This window comes from Poromitra crassiceps, assembly GCF_964638095.1.
Source record: "Poromitra crassiceps genome assembly, chromosome: 23".
Lineage (NCBI taxonomy): Eukaryota > Metazoa > Chordata > Actinopteri > Beryciformes > Melamphaidae > Poromitra > Poromitra crassiceps.
In genome coordinates, this window is record NC_139639.1 from 14,827,068 (window position 1) to 14,844,752 (window position 17,685).

Consider the following 17,685-nt stretch of genomic DNA (forward strand, 5'->3'; position numbering starts at 1 on the left):
GGCTTACCCTATTTCACCCACCAATCGCCCTATCCATCATGCCTAAAACCAACCAATTATCACTCCTCATGCCTAAACATTCCTTTTGCTTTTTAATCAGGTTATTACCCCCTATTTAATCAACCCCCTGATGTAGCTTATGTTCTTTTATGGGGTTATTTTTTTAATGAAAAGTGCATTACAAATTAAACATATTATTGTTGCAGCCTGACCTCCAACTGGACATGCTATATGGTCGTATTGCAATATTACGACCTCATTGGGCGTATAAATTGGAGGACATGTTGCAACTTAAACCATACTTTGGACATTAAACTATTATTCAACAACAAACCAGTAAGATTGAATGGTATCAACAAAGGACATCCATGAACAATTATCAAAAATAAATAAAAATTGTATAGAAACACAAAGAGGCTTGGAAACATTAAAGAGATACCAAATTGAAACATTTATTTTATCTTTATACATTTGTGTGTGTGGAACAGCATTATGCTTAAAACAAAACAAAAAATATTACAATCATTTTTTTATACTGATCTGTCACACAAATGTTTCATAAAACAAAAAAAATCATAGCAGGAATGCACACAAAAGTATTAAAATTCATTATTTTAAAGAACGACATTCCCTCATTACGATTCAAAAGTATGTCTATCTAGGTGCTTCTGAGCAAAGCCCAACCACATCAACTAAACACTGGGACAGGAACCGCATGGTCCAAGATGGTGACTCATCTCCAGTTGGCTTGAGTACACACAAAAAGCCCAATACTTTAGATAAAAGCCCCAAACCACCACAAGTCGACCGACGAAGAGATATGCCTTTTTATATATATACATACACACATATATATATATATAGTATATATATATATATATAAAGTCTCTGTTGTGTAAAACATCTCAGTCCTGAGGGTTGAAAAGGCAACGTAGATCTCAGCTCAGTGCGGTCCCCCTGTTCTCCATTCACCTTTGTTGTGTGTTTTGTTTTTGTTGCGTAGAATCCTCATAATTATGGACGTTCCTTCAGCGAGGTCGGCCGTTAGACCGCCGTGCTTTTGGTCCCGATGTGTGGCCGCGCAAACTCCACAAAGTCATCAATAAGGACTGGCCATGCTCCTTAACAAAAAATGGAAAGAGGAAAAATTACAAAATTGGAGTTTTCACAACCTGGATGAAGTCAATCATGCTTCTTTTTGTTGTTAACAGACCATAACACTGTGTGACGCTATATTCGGGGAGGAAGCACTTCACCTAAAAGCTTGTTTATAAAGGGAAGGGGAATAATTATGGCTCACAGATGGGACAATAGTTAGGCCAGATTCACAAAGACTCAGGCTTCTTCGGTGAAAACGCCAGTTCTCCCATTCACTTTAATAGGAGTAGTGCGTTTAGGCTGCTGTGACGCCAGCGCGGTCCTGCAGCGAAAAGTTGAATCAACTTTTGGAGAAACACTTTCAACACGGGCTTCCTTGCTCAAATAAAAAGTTCCTGGGAGGTGAATCTAGGTACTGAACTTCCAGAAGAACAGTGGAACCACATTCTTGACCTGGTGCACTCATCTTCAATCTGTGCAAGGCATGGTCTGTTACAGTTAAACATTTTGCACAGAATCCACTACACACCAATGCTAATTTAGCAACATGTAAACACTCACCTGCTAACCTCATGCACATGTTGTGGTCCTGTCCCAGACTACTAGATTAACTGGGCAAAAAAATTGAAACCTTGCAGGATGCCTGAAACATGCCTATTGCTCCTAACCCACTTACAGCAATATTTGGCATTCCACCCGGAAAAAAACTTCCCAGTACCATTGCAAAGGTTTACCAAGAAATTATGAAGATGGGAGTGAGACTGATTGCCGCCGTGATGACCTTTCCAGTGCTGTACAACCCTGCCATGAGTACAAAGGCGTTAATTGCAGTGCAGTCTCTTGGGATTATATCGCTCTCACCTTCTGGATTGGGTGGGGTTAAAGTTCACTATATGATGTCAGAAAAATGGCTACGTAGCGACACTCCCACAGCTGCGCAACACTCCGCTAATCACCGCAGTGCCTGATCCTGTGTGAATACTAGAGATGGGCATTTTAAGTAATTTCAATATTCGAGTACTCTCATTAACTAATGAACGAGTAATCGAGTACTCGTTTATTAATGTAATTAATATTAGCGTCCTTTTTTACATGTCAGAGGGGAAACAAGCAGAACCAAAGTGTGGCTACGTTAAAGTATCGTAGGCTATAGGCCTGTAAGAATATATATTACTATGGTAACGATAGAGCAGGGGTAATCTGCTGTGTAGGGCCTGTTCACACATAGACCTGCATTATGAAGATGTGTGTCTGTCTCATTTGCATCAGGGATTTCCCCGTGTTGTTACACTGTGAGTACTCGAATGGTAGAAACGTTACTCGAATAGTTGTCTAACAAGTACTCCTGCCCATCCCTAGTGAATACGCCCTTATTGGGAGACCCCTTGTCATGCACCCAAACCGTGACAAATGGATTACTCTTCAGCCTAGGGTAAACAGTAACACAGTAACACTAGGATAAACAATAACACTAGGGTAAACAGTAACACAGTACAAACCTTCCTCATCATAATTGGACATGTCATCTGTAGGGTAAACAGTAACAGCAGGGTAAACAGGGTAAACAGTAACACAGTACAAACCTTCCTCATCATAATTGGACATGTCATCTGTGATCATTGTGCTGAAGTCTAATAAGAGGTTCCATGTGTCCTTGGGAATTGATCTTTTATGATGCTCCTGCAAAACACGAGGAGTAGAGAGAGAGAAGTCACCGCAGCATCAAGAGAAACATGTGTGCATATTTAGAGAACTCGCTTACTCAAGTGTAAAAACAGTGAGCTATTAACACTTAACTTACAACTAAAAATTTGTTCCACAGGTCCAGGAACTTGAATCTTCCGGCCAGTACTAAATTCCAATATGCAATTGCCATTTCTAGGTCTAACAGAAACAAAAACATGGATTAAGTCAATATAGTTTGTCTAACAGACAACGCATAAATGGGGGCAAAGACACATGAAATATCCTTACCCAAACCTTTCTGGCCAGGATTCTTAGCAAAGTTAAATGTAAACTGGTAAAAGTCCTTAAATTTCCCTTGCTCCTTTAACTCTTGCTCCATTTTTGGTAGTTGAGCTTTTAGCTTCTCTATACTGTCACACCTGAGGAAATATAGAGAGCAGGTTTCAGGAAAATGTAGAAACATATATACAGTATAGAGTGCCTAAGTCACGCCCTCTTCTGGGTTTGACATGGGACCTAAGGGATTTCAGTCTCTATTTATTTTCCCAGACGTTTAGAAAAATCCTTATGAAAATGTGTTACTTGGTCAAACAAAGCGATTCAGCTATATTCAGAATCAGGAGAGACCATAGATTCAAACATTTCACCTGGACCAAAAGGAAAAAACAAAGCTCACAAACCCAGCCCACATCAGCTGATGGCTCAGCTGGTTTCTTTCTAGGCATTCAATTGGCAAATCTCATACAGGGCGATCTATTTAAAGCTGCTTAATTTCCACCTTCTTTTTTCAGCTTTCTCTGCAAGCCGTTTGTAACCCACCTCCACCTTTCATGCTGTGTCTGACTTAAAACAATGTCATTTTCTGTTGTCATTGTTGCTTGCTCTGTTCTGTACCTGGGGGTCTTTGCTGCTGCTCTTCCTGCCTCAGGCTTTCCACACATGGAAGAGCAGGAAGCTCCCAGAAGCTGCTGCTGCTGCTGCTCGTCCTGCCTTAAGGCCGAGACATAGTCGAGCGCGGCACCGTGAGGCAGACCTCCGCAGATCGTGCACGATCTGGCACCGAGGCGTTATGGTCAGAGCTGCAGCCAAGTGATGCTCATGTTACATTGCACAGTGATAAGTGAGAAACTGCCCATGAAAAGGGACAATGAAAAGCCATTATGTGCAGTACTGCGGTTTCACTCTGAAACGACCGTATCAGCAACATGAATAGAATCACCAAACTTGTTTTTACTGAATGTAAAATAGGCGTTTCCATTCTCAGCCCTATAGCCTACTACTTTGTGCTGCTTTATCTCTCTCAACACAGCACATTAACTTGAAATGACAAAAAATGAACAGTTACAAATCAAAGTTTTACCACATGGGCCAGGAAATGTGGTCAAGACACAGCTCTGTGGACTTACTTCTTCCATTTCATTTCTCTCAGTGCGCCCTGGGAGCTGCACGCTGATAGAAAAATCTTCAGGTACGCGCGAGCGATTGCAGAGGCCTCGCCCCCGACGCGCGATGACGCCGTGTTTGGCTTGCGCCTGGCTCACTACAGTGATCATGTAAGCACATGGAAGGGCAGGGAGCTCCCAGAACAGATTGTCCAACCTCACCAGTAGCAAGCACATTCAAAGAATCGATAAACACTCAGGTGCAAGGCAAAAGCAATGTCTAAAAGCAAGAAAAATCCAGCACACTAAATGTCCTTTCACAGGTTTGTGTCTCAACGCTGAAGAAGGCCTGTCGGCTGAAACGTCCGTTGTTTCTCGCTTTTAGCTCCCAGAACAGAGCCATACCACCAAATATAAATATTGCATATATGATAGCCTAATATTTTTTTTTTTTTTTTTTTTGCTATAGTGGACCTGACAGAACTTATTTTTATTTTCTTTGGGGGGGGGGGGGGGGGGGGGGGGGGCTCTCCTGATTCTGAATATACAGTAGCTGAATTGCTTGGTTAGATCAAGTAAAACTCTTTTTATTAGGATTTTTCTAGATGTCTGAAAAAATGAATGGGGGAGGTCCCAGGGAGTGTTGTCTTTCTTGTTTCTAGCATTTTGAAATTGCATGCTCACCCCTGCTCTGTCATGCCATCCATGAACTCCTGTTTGGAGAACTCGCACTGTGTTGCTGCACGGAACTTCCACGCTATGAGGAGCACACTTATACTGGCTGGGTCCAAGCCCAGGTCATCACAGAACTGCTGGATCCCATCAATACCGATTTTGTTGTCATCTTGAGGATCTAAGGGTAACAGTGAGAAGAGCACATTGATTGATAATTGGATTAGAAAAAAGAGGAAAGCATGCACCATAAAAAAGTGCATTTATTTTCTTTTTTCCAATAATACACGCTGATTTATTCCTGCATTATAACAAATTGCAGGGACGTATTACCCAACAGGACTACGTACCAGGCCCATGTGCCCATAACCCAAAGCCTCTTCGCAGAGCCACCACATATCTTGCCCAGGCCTGGGGCGAAATGATCCCTCAGGGCCCCAAGCCGTTATTTTTGACAAAATGTTCCATACATTTATGGACAATTAGACTGTAAATCCTGTGTTATTGAGACAGGGTCCAAAATTAGCACCAGGCCAGCCACCAGCCAAATGCTGGTAGTGGTAAAATGTCAGTGGTTGCTAGATTTGCTTCACTCACCAGACAGAAAAACAATGGCAATCTATTGAGCAGCTGGTAAAATTTTAACATTCACTGGCCATTTGGCTGGTTGACAAAAAAGTTAATTTTGGACTCTGTATCGAGATACAGGTACCGTAAATGTATTTGTTATTGTGCTGTTGGCTTTGAGTGTTCAGTTGGCTGTGGTGTAAATCCTGTTGAGATGTAGGGGCATGCACGTCTTAGTTTCTATTCTGACCTTAATTATATGTGTGTGTGTGTGTGTGTGTGTGTGTGTGTGTGTGTGTGTGTGTGTGTGTGTGTGTGCGCGTGTGCGTGCGTGCGTGTGTGTGTGTGTGTGAGTGTGAGATGTCGGGGGAAGAGGCTTTTATGCATCCAGGTCCAGGGGCACATCATGTCATAATTCTCCTATGACAAATTGACATGACAAATGGAATGAGTATTGTAATAATATCATATTTAATAACATTGTATTTATGTGAATACCTACCTCTGTATCTGTTGTACAGCTGCTCAAGCTTCTTCTTGTCTAAGGCTCCCTTTAGATTTGAAACATAGAGCTCTGGATTTTGGAAAAAGTTGTCAGTGGCAACGTCTAATTTCCAGTCATTCTGTGACAAACAGGCCAACGCAGTCTTCTCATTGGATTGTGTGAAGATCATGAACTGACGAACTTTATCCTTCTGTGAGGACTTCAGCTTGTTCTGTACAAAGACAAGCACAACATAACTCAAATAATGTTTGTGCATAAGGATCTCAGACTAGTTTGAAAGAGAACAGCCTCAGCAGAAAGAAACCCCCTTGACAAGTGTGAGTCCAGCACCTACCCAGTTGCCAAATTGGGTGAAAGCATAGCTTGAATGATATTTCAACAGAAATCTGCATGTCACTACGTGGCTCTGACCAGATAAAATGTGCAACTTTGCTGATAAGTAATAAGTACCAGTTATGGCTAGGTGCAACAAACAGGTAAGTGTTATATAACCTGCAGAAGGGTGAAACTCGCCTCAAAACATCACCCACTCAACCTAGCATCAGCGTGCTATCATGACAACTAGCTTGTGTCATTGACCGATTAGCATAGGTGTCTGACTGTCTGTCAGCTGGCGGGCTGGCATCATACAACAATTCTGATAACATTCAACTAGCAATCGCAATCCAGTCAACAGCTGTTAATGGCTGACGTTACTGCAGTGTAATCCTGCTGGTCAGTTTATTTGCTAACTAGCAAGCTAGGCTAGCTAGCTAGTTTTACTGTTAGCTAGTTAGCTAATGTTGGCTAGAGAGCTACCTTTGTTTTTATTATTTAGCGAGGATATAAGGTCATTTGAGCTAGTTCTTGATGATATTAATCACCAATAAGTATTAGCTCAAGTAACTGTAATCAGTATGTACATGTGCATCTCCCCAAAAGAATAAACGCATCTATTTCTTACCATGTTTGTATTTGCCCGACTCCCTTTTTTCCCATCCAGCTGGCTAACGCGTGTAAAGCTCACAAGGGTTTTGTAGAACAATCATTCCGGTTTTAGCATTGCTCTTCAAAATAAAAGCTAAAATAATCTCCTAATCTTCTTCTCTTTTGAGTTAAAATTGGCTATTGGTGTCTGTGGTGGCAATGCATGTCACAATTGTGATGTCATCAGTGAGGATGTCATCAGTGATGTCACTTGGCAGTTGTGATTGCATCAGTGATGTCACTTGAGTAATTGTGATGTCATCAGTGATGTCACTCGAGCAATTCTCAAGATCAACTGGGGGCTGAGGTGATAAGTGGTAAGCTCTCGGTAGGGAAACAGTGGTTAACATTATGGTTACCAACTGCCATAAAACACCAAAAAGAAGAAGAGAAGTGGTGGGAGTAGGGAGAAGAGAACAAGTGGCGCATCATCTCCAGAGTAAGTGGAGGGAGTATACTAGGGGAGAAGAGGAAGTGGCACATCATCTTTAGAGTGTCCACCATGGGATAGTAATGTAAATTATTTATATTAATTTGCAGAACAAGTCTTTTCAGAAACTCAAAAACGTTTTTATCACATATTGGCAGGTTTGATTTTGGGAGGTAATAATGACCCTTGTGTAGGCTATAAAATGTGCTTTTATTTTAATACAACTAACCGGACGTGACTCCGGTGTAATACTGCTAGAGCTGCTTACTGCTAGCTGTATGTAGGCTACTCTCTCCTATCAAACGTCGCACTGGATGTTCAGAACCGCTCTCAAAAGATTTCAGAACAAATGGAAGTCCTACCGACACAGATTTGTGCCGTGGCTTGTACTGAACCTCGGTAAAAATGAGAGGACTCTTCGGCAAGTGACAGAGCGCTCCAAGGACAAGCTGCTCCCAGATGACGAGGTGTCGCACAGCTTGCTGCGGCTCTTCAGAGTCCTGCTCGGGACAGACATCACACCGCAGCACGGAGAGGCCCTGGGTCTGAATCATGGAACCCACTATCCCAGAAGAGCAAGGGACAAAGAGGAGAAATATGGAGGAAGACCAGTGGGCGGCCTGGATGCCATGTTACAATCTATGGAATTCTGCCTCGAACGGAGGCCTAGCACGTTGCCATTTGCAGGAACGGGCGTGTTTGTCACCAGGGGCGTTGTACCTAAAGGAACTACAGTTGCCATGTATCCAGGCACGGTCTATCGGGTGTATGAGCCCATTTTCTTCCAGTCCATCAGAAACCCGTTTGTGTTTCGGTGCATTGACGGTGTCTTGATTGACGGCAATGATAAAGGCATCTCCAAAATAGTCTACAAGTCGTGCAGTGGAAGGGACCGCCTGGGTCCTTTCATGCTTAGTGACACCAGCTGGCTGACCACAGAGCCACACAACCCGCTGGCCGTGGGTCAGTACGTGAACAACTGCTCCAACGAGCGTTCTGCTAACGTGTGCTACCAGGAGTACGACGTGCCTGACGCCTTTCCCCTGGAGTTCCGCCGGTACCTTCCTAACGTCAACTACAGCCATGACACGGGGAGACCCGTGCGGTGTGTGGTGCTGGTGTCTCTCAGAGACATCGCAGCAGGGGAGGAACTCTTCTCCAACTACTACACCATTGTGCACTAATTTGTTTTAGATCAACTGCTGGAAAACACTACTATTATATTATTTGGTTTCAGAAACTAGGCTACTGTAGGCCTATGTATTGTGCAATTTCTGAGTAGAATGTTCTTGTACAGTACATTTTGAAGTTCTAGCCATGTTTTCAAGAGTTGCTTTATCTCACTATGAAAATTTGCACTGAATTGTCTGCTGACTTGACAATCTACTTTGTCTATGCTGGATGATAATAAGGTGAAATCCATATGCTTATAGGCAAGTGGTAGGAGTTAATCTTTAAAAACATTTGATTTATTATTGCATCTGTACACCCAATAATAAAAGTAAAAACAGTCAGGTAAAATGAATTGTATTTTTGTATACTGTACAGTGAACAATAAACTATTTTAAGATTAAATAAATCTTGCTCTCACCTACCTCTTTCCGTATGCTCTTTCCCCATAATACTTATTGTTATTCATGTGAATGTAGCCTACAGTAATACATGTACAGTCTTCTTGTGCTGGAAAACAATTGGCTATGGCAGGGGTGTCAAACTAGTATGTGCTGTGGGGTGGGGTAGAGTCCACAGGTTTTCATTTCAACCAAAGACTACATACATAGTTCCTCCTTTCTGGTTTGATCAGATGCTGTAAAATCACATGTAGTAGTAGCCTACAGTAATAATGTGGGTCAACCTCTCACTAATTGCAACATAACCAAACTCAATGGATTTTGTGTCCTAAATATGTTCCCAGGTAGGAGTCTTGAGGAATCATAGAGAAAGTTTTCAAAATTACTTAAATATGATCCAAAACAGACACTACAGGGGAATATGGGTAACATTACATCACTATGAAACGTCTCCAGTTGATTAGACAATTATTAAAATTGTCTGAAATTGTACTTTTAATTGTGGAAATTAGGCATAAATATGCAGTAATTTGCATACATTTCCAATAATATATAAATAAAATGTGCTTTTATTTTAATAGAACTAACCGGGCGTGACTCCGGTGTAATACTGCTAGCTGTATGTAGGCTACTCTCTCCTATCAAACATCGCACTGGATGTTCAGAACCAACCTTGCTTGCAAGATGGATAACCTCGCGAGATCAAAAGAGATTCTCTCGACGTAATCGACTGGTTTAGTGAAATGTAATGTGAAAACCGTCCATCTGGCAGCGTCAGGTTAGTTCAGAACCACTCTCAAAAGATTTCAGAACAAATGGAAGTCCTACCGACACAGATTTGTGCCGTGGCTTGTACTGAACCTCGGTAAAAATGAGAGGACACTTCGGCAAGTGACAGACTGTGAAGCAAATGTTAACATACATTATGTAAAATATATTTCTGCATCATCATATAAGTAGCCTACCATGGTTAAAAACATAATCATAGCCATTGAAGTCGCAATAAAGCTATATATATTCACCATGCTAAATTAAATTGCAATGAACAAATAGCTCAGTGGGTAAGGCACCTCTGCTTCCACGTCGGAGATATCAGGCTCGAATCTTTGCTGATGTTTTTTTTTCAATCTCACATAAATAGTTAAATTTGGACATAACACTGCCATATACGGTTTAAAGAAGTTTCAGTAAGTAATATTAACATACAAATAATTAAATTGCGTGCAGTGGACTGTTTACAGTACACTGTAAGTGTAAGCCAACCTGTTTCCAACGTTGTGGGAACGTGATGCCACCTGCCATAATGACGTGCGCCCGTGGTTGGCTCCCAACGTTCTGCCACCTACCCGTTGAGCCACCGCTGTGCCAACGTGCCATTGCTATCTGTGTACTCTATGTATGTATGACTGTAGTTCACTGTTGACAGTATGGAGTGATATAAAGGATGTCCAAAATTCCCTCTGTAAACCTCTATGTCAACAAAATGAAATGATGTTGCTTAAATTAACCATCTAATGATGAGCAATTGATTGCACCCTTCCTTTTGTCAGTCTCAACTTTCTCTGTAACAAGTTATTAATTAGAGAGCAGTAAATGTTGCCTACTACACAAAATTTGCCACAACCCTGTCAGGCCTCATTTTGACCTGTCAGAGACTCTGTAGCAGCCCAAGCACCCGTTATTACGGCAATATCCTTCCGCTAATGTAGTCTGAATTAATTTCCACATGTATCGGTTATTGAAATGTACATGTGGCAGATAATAAATAACATAAAATAAGTTTAAAACAGTTTTGATCAGTACAGTCACAACATATTGTTGACCAAATTGACTGTAAGTTCAGCGGTGAAAATAGTGCGGCTATATAAAAGCAGTTGGCATCGCCTTCACGGATCTTTCCAGTCGCATGCCGAAGTTGGGAACGGATCATGTCTAGCGATTCTGCTGATTACAACAGGTAGCCCCCTTTTTTTGGTTATTTTACTAATCAATTTACAGATTGCAGGTATAAATTAACGTTTTGCTCGAATATGAATTATGTACCATGCTGGTTTTTAATGGTGGCTTAGCCTTATTTAGCTAGGCCCCAGCCACGGTGAGCTGGATGGATGTTAACGATAGCTGTGCAACTAGCGTTAGCTACGTGTCCTGGCTAATCCTCATGTGGAAATCAAAGTTGTTTAGCTGAGATGCGTTTACTTCAACATACATTGTTAGATAACAACACCGCAATGCAATCTTTAACCCGCATCTAACGCCATCTAATCCCGGTCGGAATCAAAGGTAACGTTACCAATATTGGCAATAGCACCAGGCCAGAGCAGTGCATGGCCGAACGTTAGCTAGCTAAGCTAGTTGTTGAGACCTCCGTTGGCTGCACAGGCCCGAGTCCGACTGGCCGACATATTGGCTAACAGTGAAGCACAGCTCCATGTTGGGACATGCTGGAAATGTTAATGCCGATTGATTGCTTGATACTAGGATTTAAACGAATGTAGGCGTGTTAGTAACGTTAGGTCCGAAAACCTTTCGGGGTTACATAAGGAGGCTTGTTCCAAGGACCCGTTACTCAACCCCCGAGTTTGGAATTTGACACGTGCGCTCTGCGAGCACCCTGTAACGGCATGCTTTGGGCGTAACCTCGGTGCTTTCACTTCACGTTCCGAGTAAACGTGAAATGGTGGCATTTAGGCCTACTGTTTGACCGCATCCTTCTCAACTTGACACGTGGTACGATTGACTGCATGTTGAAGGCGAAATGCCAGGCCCCTTCCTCTGTTTTGAAGTGAATATGATTTCAATAAAAGCTGACCAATCTTTTTCTTTTAACACTTCAAGAGATAGAGACCATGGGGGGCCAGAGGGAATGGAGCCTGATGGTGTCATCGAGGTGAGCACAACGCCAAAAGTGACAATGTCACTGAATTTCCTTCCCTGAGCTGTAAATGGAAAAATTAATCGCTGATTCAATATGGAGTTTGTACATGCGTTTACTCAACGCTTTGACTCACTAGTTTGCGTCTCTTTTCTTCAGAGCAACTGGAACGAGATTACAGATAACTTTGATGACATGAACCTGAAGGAGACTCTTCTCAGGGGAATATATGCGTATGGTTTTGAAAAGCCATCTGCCATTCAACAGAGGGCAATCATTCCTTGCATCAAAGGTATGGACACCAACGTGTATTCAGGATATAGGTTTCATGCTTTGAGTGAAATGATGCTTTACCATCTTTCGGGACTTACCCAACCATGGGGATAATATATTTTTTCCACTGATCACTCAAACTGTTCATAACCCAACTTAGTAGCATATGAAAATATAGTGAATGGATTTCTTGCTCAGATGCCAAAGTGCAACCTTAATGCACCGCAAACTGGAGGTTGGCTGGCGTTTGTACATTTCTCATATTTCCATTCAACACTGATTTTTTTAGTTGGAAATTCTAACACGTTTCACTCCTAATCGCAATCTTTGTTTCTTTGTAGGCTATGATGTCATTGCCCAAGCCCAGTCAGGCACTGGTAAGACAGCCACTTTTGCCATCTCTATCTTGCAACAGCTGGACATAGAGCAGAAGGAGACCCAGGCTCTGGTGCTGGCTCCCACCAGAGAGCTGGCACAGCAGGTATGCTGTTCCTGAGGTCACGATTAACTTAACTGTGTCTCAGACCTAAGCGGCATATTGGGGACAGTGACTCAAAAACTAAGGTACCGTTTTCAAAACTTACTTCAATATTCTGAAAATGTGAAAGGCAAAACCCAAAAGGATCCTATTAAGATTGGTGTAGTCCCTGTCCATGGCTGCATTGGTCTGAAAAGGTGACCTGGCTTCACTATTGTGTTTTTGAATGACGTATTAAATGATTTATGTTGTGGTGTGGAAAACTTGAGTGAAATGATGGCATACCATCTTTCGGGACTGACAATGCAATGGAGAGTTCTACATATTTCTTACTGATCACTCAATGTTTTAATGTTTTGCATGTCATGTTACACTATCTAATACTGAACATTGCCCTTAACTAGTGTTTATTTCCCCCCTCCTCTGCCCACCAATTAGATCCAGAAGGTAATTCTGGCTCTGGGTGACTATATGGGGGCAACCTGCCATGCCTGCATAGGAGGGACCAATGTCCGTAACGAAATGCAGAAGCTCCAGGCCGAGGCCCCTCACATAGTGGTGGGGACTCCAGGACGTGTGTTTGACATGCTGAACAGGAGATACCTCTGTAAGTATGGTGTTCAGTGCAGTGGGAGCGCATTTATTTGGATCATGGAACTTATTTATTAGTGGATGTTTATGTCTTAACGGCTGCGTTTCTGCACAGCACCGAAATGGATCAAGATGTTTGTTCTGGATGAAGCTGATGAGATGTTGAGCCGAGGTTTCAAAGATCAGATCTATGAAATCTTCCAGAAGTTGAGCACAAACATTCAAGTAAGCATCGTGTTGTTTTTGGGGCGCAGACATGACGATAAGTCTTTAATTTTAATTCTTAAACTGCTCTTCTGCATTAACAGAACTCTGCTATAATTGTGTGATCTGGACTTTTCTGTTTCACGCAATGATGCTAGCAGAGTATTTGCGCGGAATGGGATGTGGTCGAACCTCTTTCTTAATGTTCGTTGACTTCTGTCTCAAGGCTCAGTGCCACAAATCTGGTCTGGACTTGAATGTGAGGCATTCGTGTTTTTGTGAAGTTCTAAGATTCAGTCTCCTGTCTGTTTCAGGTGGTCCTGCTCTCTGCCACCATGCCAGCAGATGTGCTGGAGGTGACCAAGAAGTTCATGCGAGACCCCATTCGCATCTTGGTGAAGAAGGAAGAGCTTACCCTCGAGGGTATTAAGCAGTTCTACATAAATGTGGAGCGGGAGGTGGGTGCTTCTTATCAAGCGCACCACTCGACACACTAATTATGTTCACATATGGGACCAACAAGCATACAATTTATACTCTTTGTCACTGCAGTGACGGCCGTACGTTTCCCTTCTTTCTAAAGCACCCTGCTAAAACTGCAGGAGCCGGGCCTCCGGGTTCAGCTCTTGCGGCCGTGTAAGCATGGGTACACCAGAGAAGGAGATCAAAGGCACAGCGTCGCAAATGAGACCAGGAGGGACCGCTTTCTTAATGTCCAGTCTCCTTCGTCTCGAGATTCTGTGTTATACTTGAGCTGCTGTTTTTAGTCGTCATACCGGAGAGAGCAGACTTGTTTTTGCTCTGTTCATCTCAAGACTGTACATCACTTGACTTAATTTTTTGCTTTTGGCCATCTCCAGGAGTGGAAGCTGGACACTCTGTGTGATCTGTATGAAACCCTGACCATCACCCAGGCGGTCATCTTCCTCAACACCAGGAGAAAAGTGGACTGGCTGACGGAGAAGATGCATGCTAGGGACTTCACAGTCTCTGCTCTAGTAAGATCTGTTCTCTTGCTGGGTTTGCTCTGCAGATGGATCTTGGAATGCGGTCTGTCTGTCGTGCTTAACAACATTTGTATCTGTAATTTCTGCACATTGTGCTTAACCGAAACATGTCCCCCCCCCCCCACACACCTTTCCCAGCATGGTGATATGGACCAAAAAGAGCGTGACGTGATCATGAGGGAGTTCAGATCTGGCTCAAGTCGAGTGTTGATCACTACTGACCTTCTGGTGAGTATTGAGGGAGAAATGTCACAAACAAGCTGTAAAGTGGCTGCTGTTTTCCTTTTTGAGATGCTTTTAGATGTGAAAGTTGAGACCCCAAAATGTTTTCATTCTGCAACAGTCTTGAAAATGACCAAGCAGTCACACTTTTTGGGAGATTAGGGCCTGTGCTCCACAATGGGTTTCTCTAAATGTAGGAATCTGTTACTTATTCACCGGCGACATTTACAAACTAATAGTAATATTGTGTGTTCTACGCTGACGTGTCAATTAATTAAGAGTTAAGTATAACTGGAACGTCTTTGCGCTTCTCAGGCTCGAGGGATTGACGTGCAGCAGGTTTCCCTAGTCATAAACTATGACCTTCCTACAAACCGAGAGAATTACATTCACAGGTAAGTTGCGGCACGCATTGCACCTAAATCTGCACATTGATATGGTGTGAAAATCTCATCTGCTCACCTCTGCTCCTCCCCAGAATCGGTCGTGGCGGCCGATTCGGCCGAAAAGGAGTCGCTATCAACTTTGTCACTGAGGAGGACAAGCGGATCCTTCGGGACATCGAGACGTTTTACAATACAACCGTGGAGGAGATGCCTATGAATGTGGCCGACCTGATTTGAGACCTGAGATATATATATTTTTACGCAGTGATAGCGATCGTCCACTTGCATTGTGCTTATATTATTCGAGGGCGGAGGGGGGGCAGCGCTTCTCAAATGCTAAACCTTGGATCAGGAATTCGATATGTTAAAAAAAGCGAGGTGACTTCAATGGTGGTCCTTCTCGGACAGTTGTAGATTCTATTCGACAGTTGGCTGGTTGGAGCTACAAAGCCATGGAGTCTGTAAACATTATGGTCCTTATCAGGTATTTCTTTCCATGTTCAATTAAGATGCTTGTATTAGATGTTCTCTACCATTTGGTCATTTACTTGTGGACTAAAAGGTATAAGTGCTGTATAAAGTCTGCAAATTATGTTATGCTAACATATGTGCGATGTATTGTGGATCTGCTAAATGGAGGCACTTATGTTATACTGTAGATTCACTTGCTTTTTTATCTTTTGTGAATGTGTTAATTTATATGTATCATTTTTTTTTATCCCACTTTATCAGAATTTCTCATTTGGTTGGCCATATTTTGCTGACGTGGTTTTACCCTTACCAGAGTATATTGCTATTCTCCTGTACTTTTCATGTTTTCTCATAAGAATTATGAATGTCTTAATAAAACTAAAATTGCTGTATTAAAGCCCCTTGTCCTTTATTGTGCAGTAATATTCATAGTTGGTCTTGATGGGACCCACAGGGTGTCGAGTGATCCTATAATTTGAAGCCTGGAAATGTAAAGGATGGGATGTTCTCAGGAATACAAACCAGTCACCTTTTTCATCCAAAAATAGTATTTCTGAGTGGTTTTGTCTGCCCTGGCATCTCATCTTTTTCACTATCCATGAGTTTGCATCCCTGTACATTAGATTTGAGAATCCTGCAAACATGGCTATCTGCCCCTTTTCTGTCATTAAATGTGGCTTTAGGTCAGTGTCCAGGCATTGCTCTTACTTTGTGATCAATGCTCTTGAAGCAATGAGGGTCGTGCATGGAGAAGAGGTGGGCTCTTACATCTCAATCATAGTTTTACTTTTAGACAACATCACCACCTACTGGCCAACAGTCGGACCATGCACTGTTTATTCCATTTCAATAGCACTCAACCTGATGATGCATTTTGTAAGGGGGAAAATGTTAATGTGACTGAGGAATAACTTCAGTGGTGTGAGTGAGAACACAAACTTGCCTTTTGAAAACAATCATTCTGCTGCTTGGTATGCAATTTATTTTAATTACTTATGCTGTAGTCCAGTGATACTCAACTTGCGGCTCGGGGGCCAGATGCTGCCCATGATAGGGTGCTGACTGGCCCCCCTTCTACCCTGTGTGCACAACTTAGAGATGTTTGGTTTGTTTTCTTTTTGGAGAGAGCCTTTATTTGTTTATGAAGAGGATTTACTCTGAACATATTTGATAACTGATTTGAAGTGAGGAAACAATTTCAACTTTTGTTTATTGTTATTGGGGGGGGGGGACTACAAACCACTGAAGATTATGTTTGTTTATTAACTGGCTCCTGGCCTGTCATTTTGCAGAAGTGGCCCCTGGTCAAAGCAAGTTGAGTATCCCTGCTGTAGCCTATGAACACATTTGAAAGTTGAACACAATTCATGTTTAAGAAAGACTTTAATAGCAATCATTGATATTTTTATGTTTGAGGAAATCCGTTTTCACAAATGATCAATCTCAATAACTTTCCAAATGAATTCAAACTTACGGTAATTAATAATTTTTACTTGTCAATAGAAAGATAGGCTATAAAAGATATGACATTTTCAGCTGACAGCTTAATGGAAAATTTGCACATGAAAGAAAATCTGTTTCCTGTCTTTACCTTGTGAACCAGCACAGGACTGTTTTCAGTTCCTCCAGACTCATGAGTCTTTATTAAGAGACATACAATAATTTCAATCATGAGAGACCAGTGGGTAAAATTTAACAAGCAAGCTTTATTCACAAATGGCATAGCGACTAATTTTGGCATAATGACTCTGTGGTAAGTTGACGCTCCTCTTGTGGTGAGAGAGGAGGGCATCTGCTCGGTCTAGAATAGAGAATCCTCCAATTGATTGTTATTATTGCCCGAATGATATAAAAAAAATGCAAAGAAAAAAATGCTCTTGATTTTTTCTTAGTGAGAGTGAGTATATCTGCCACTTTGTATCAAGACAATATGGGGTAGATTATTCACAGAGCTGGCCTGATGATAGTAAATCATTATTTAACTTCCAACTCCCAAGAGGAGAGTGAGAAAACAGGAAAGAAGGAAAAGAAATCCTGACAATGTGATAAATTCACAGAGAATTCTTGTGCGAATTAGGGTTGTCATTAGAGATATAATGATATTAACATTGCTGTTATGGCCGATAACTGATATTTACCTATGTCGATATGATCTGTATAAAAACAAGTTCCTTTGATAATCAAATTTTGTACATAGCCTACTGAAACACTGTGAATTTGAAAACTTTTTTATTTTCAAAACATTTGGAAAAGCCCATAAATCATAGATTTACCACATTGTTTCCTCTCAAAATGAAAATA

The 17,685-nt window shown here is 41.9% G+C and overlaps 3 protein-coding genes across 5 annotated transcripts; 2 read left to right on the top strand and 1 right to left on the bottom strand.

The window, feature by feature from the left end:
* Positions 1-438: 438 nt before the first annotated feature.
* On the bottom strand, positions 439-6,906 carry dcun1d1 (DCN1, defective in cullin neddylation 1, domain containing 1). Of its 3 annotated transcripts, none has more exons than XM_083658880.1 (7): positions 6,854-6,906; positions 5,908-6,121; positions 4,851-5,019; positions 3,073-3,203; positions 2,900-2,982; positions 2,682-2,778; positions 439-1,121 (listed from the first exon to the last, which is right to left on the bottom strand). In XM_083658880.1, exons 1-7 carry the CDS (start codon positions 6,854-6,856, stop codon positions 1,045-1,047), a joined length of 774 nt encoding a protein of 257 aa, XP_083515006.1. In that variant the 5' UTR covers positions 6,857-6,906; the 3' UTR covers positions 439-1,044. The 3 variants fall into 3 exon arrangements, with proteins under 3 accessions (XP_083515006.1, XP_083515007.1, XP_083515005.1); XM_083658881.1 differs by having other exon boundaries at positions 439-1,899; XM_083658879.1 differs by having other exon boundaries at positions 2,598-2,778.
* Positions 6,907-7,620: 714 nt separating this feature from the next.
* setd9 (SET domain containing 9) lies at positions 7,621-8,816 on the top strand (the record flags this gene model as incomplete). Its single annotated transcript, XM_083659128.1, has 1 exon — positions 7,621-8,816. One exon carries the CDS (start codon positions 7,621-7,623, stop codon positions 8,488-8,490), a length of 870 nt encoding a protein of 289 aa, XP_083515254.1. The 3' UTR covers positions 8,491-8,816.
* Positions 8,817-10,791: 1,975 nt separating this feature from the next.
* Positions 10,792-15,760, top strand: eif4a2 (eukaryotic translation initiation factor 4A2). The gene is made up of 11 exons (XM_083659344.1): positions 10,792-10,834; positions 11,716-11,767; positions 11,912-12,044; positions 12,367-12,506; positions 12,942-13,110; positions 13,210-13,319; positions 13,613-13,756; positions 14,159-14,296; positions 14,444-14,533; positions 14,843-14,922; positions 15,006-15,760. The coding sequence occupies exons 1-11, from the start codon at positions 10,806-10,808 to the stop codon at positions 15,148-15,150; spliced, it is 1,230 nt and encodes a 409-aa protein (XP_083515470.1). The 5' UTR covers positions 10,792-10,805; the 3' UTR covers positions 15,151-15,760.
* The last annotated feature ends 1,925 nt before the right edge of the window (positions 15,761-17,685 follow it).

Coding starts and splice junctions, on each gene's coding strand:
- dcun1d1 (XM_083658879.1), bottom strand. Junction 2,983..3,072: donor TCCTGGCCAGAAAGGTTTGG/GTAAGGATATTT, acceptor TGTTTCTGTTAG/ACCTAGAAATGGCAATTGCA. Junction 1,122..2,597: donor GTCCAATTATGATGAGGAAG/GTTTGTACTGTG, acceptor TTTTTTGTTAAG/GAGCATGGCCAGTCCTTATT.
- eif4a2 (XM_083659344.1), top strand. CDS start 10,806: ATGTCTAGCGATTCTGCTGATTACAACAG. Junction 12,045..12,366: donor AATCATTCCTTGCATCAAAG/GTATGGACACCA, acceptor GTTTCTTTGTAG/GCTATGATGTCATTGCCCAA. Junction 14,923..15,005: donor CGAGAGAATTACATTCACAG/GTAAGTTGCGGC, acceptor GCTCCTCCCCAG/AATCGGTCGTGGCGGCCGAT.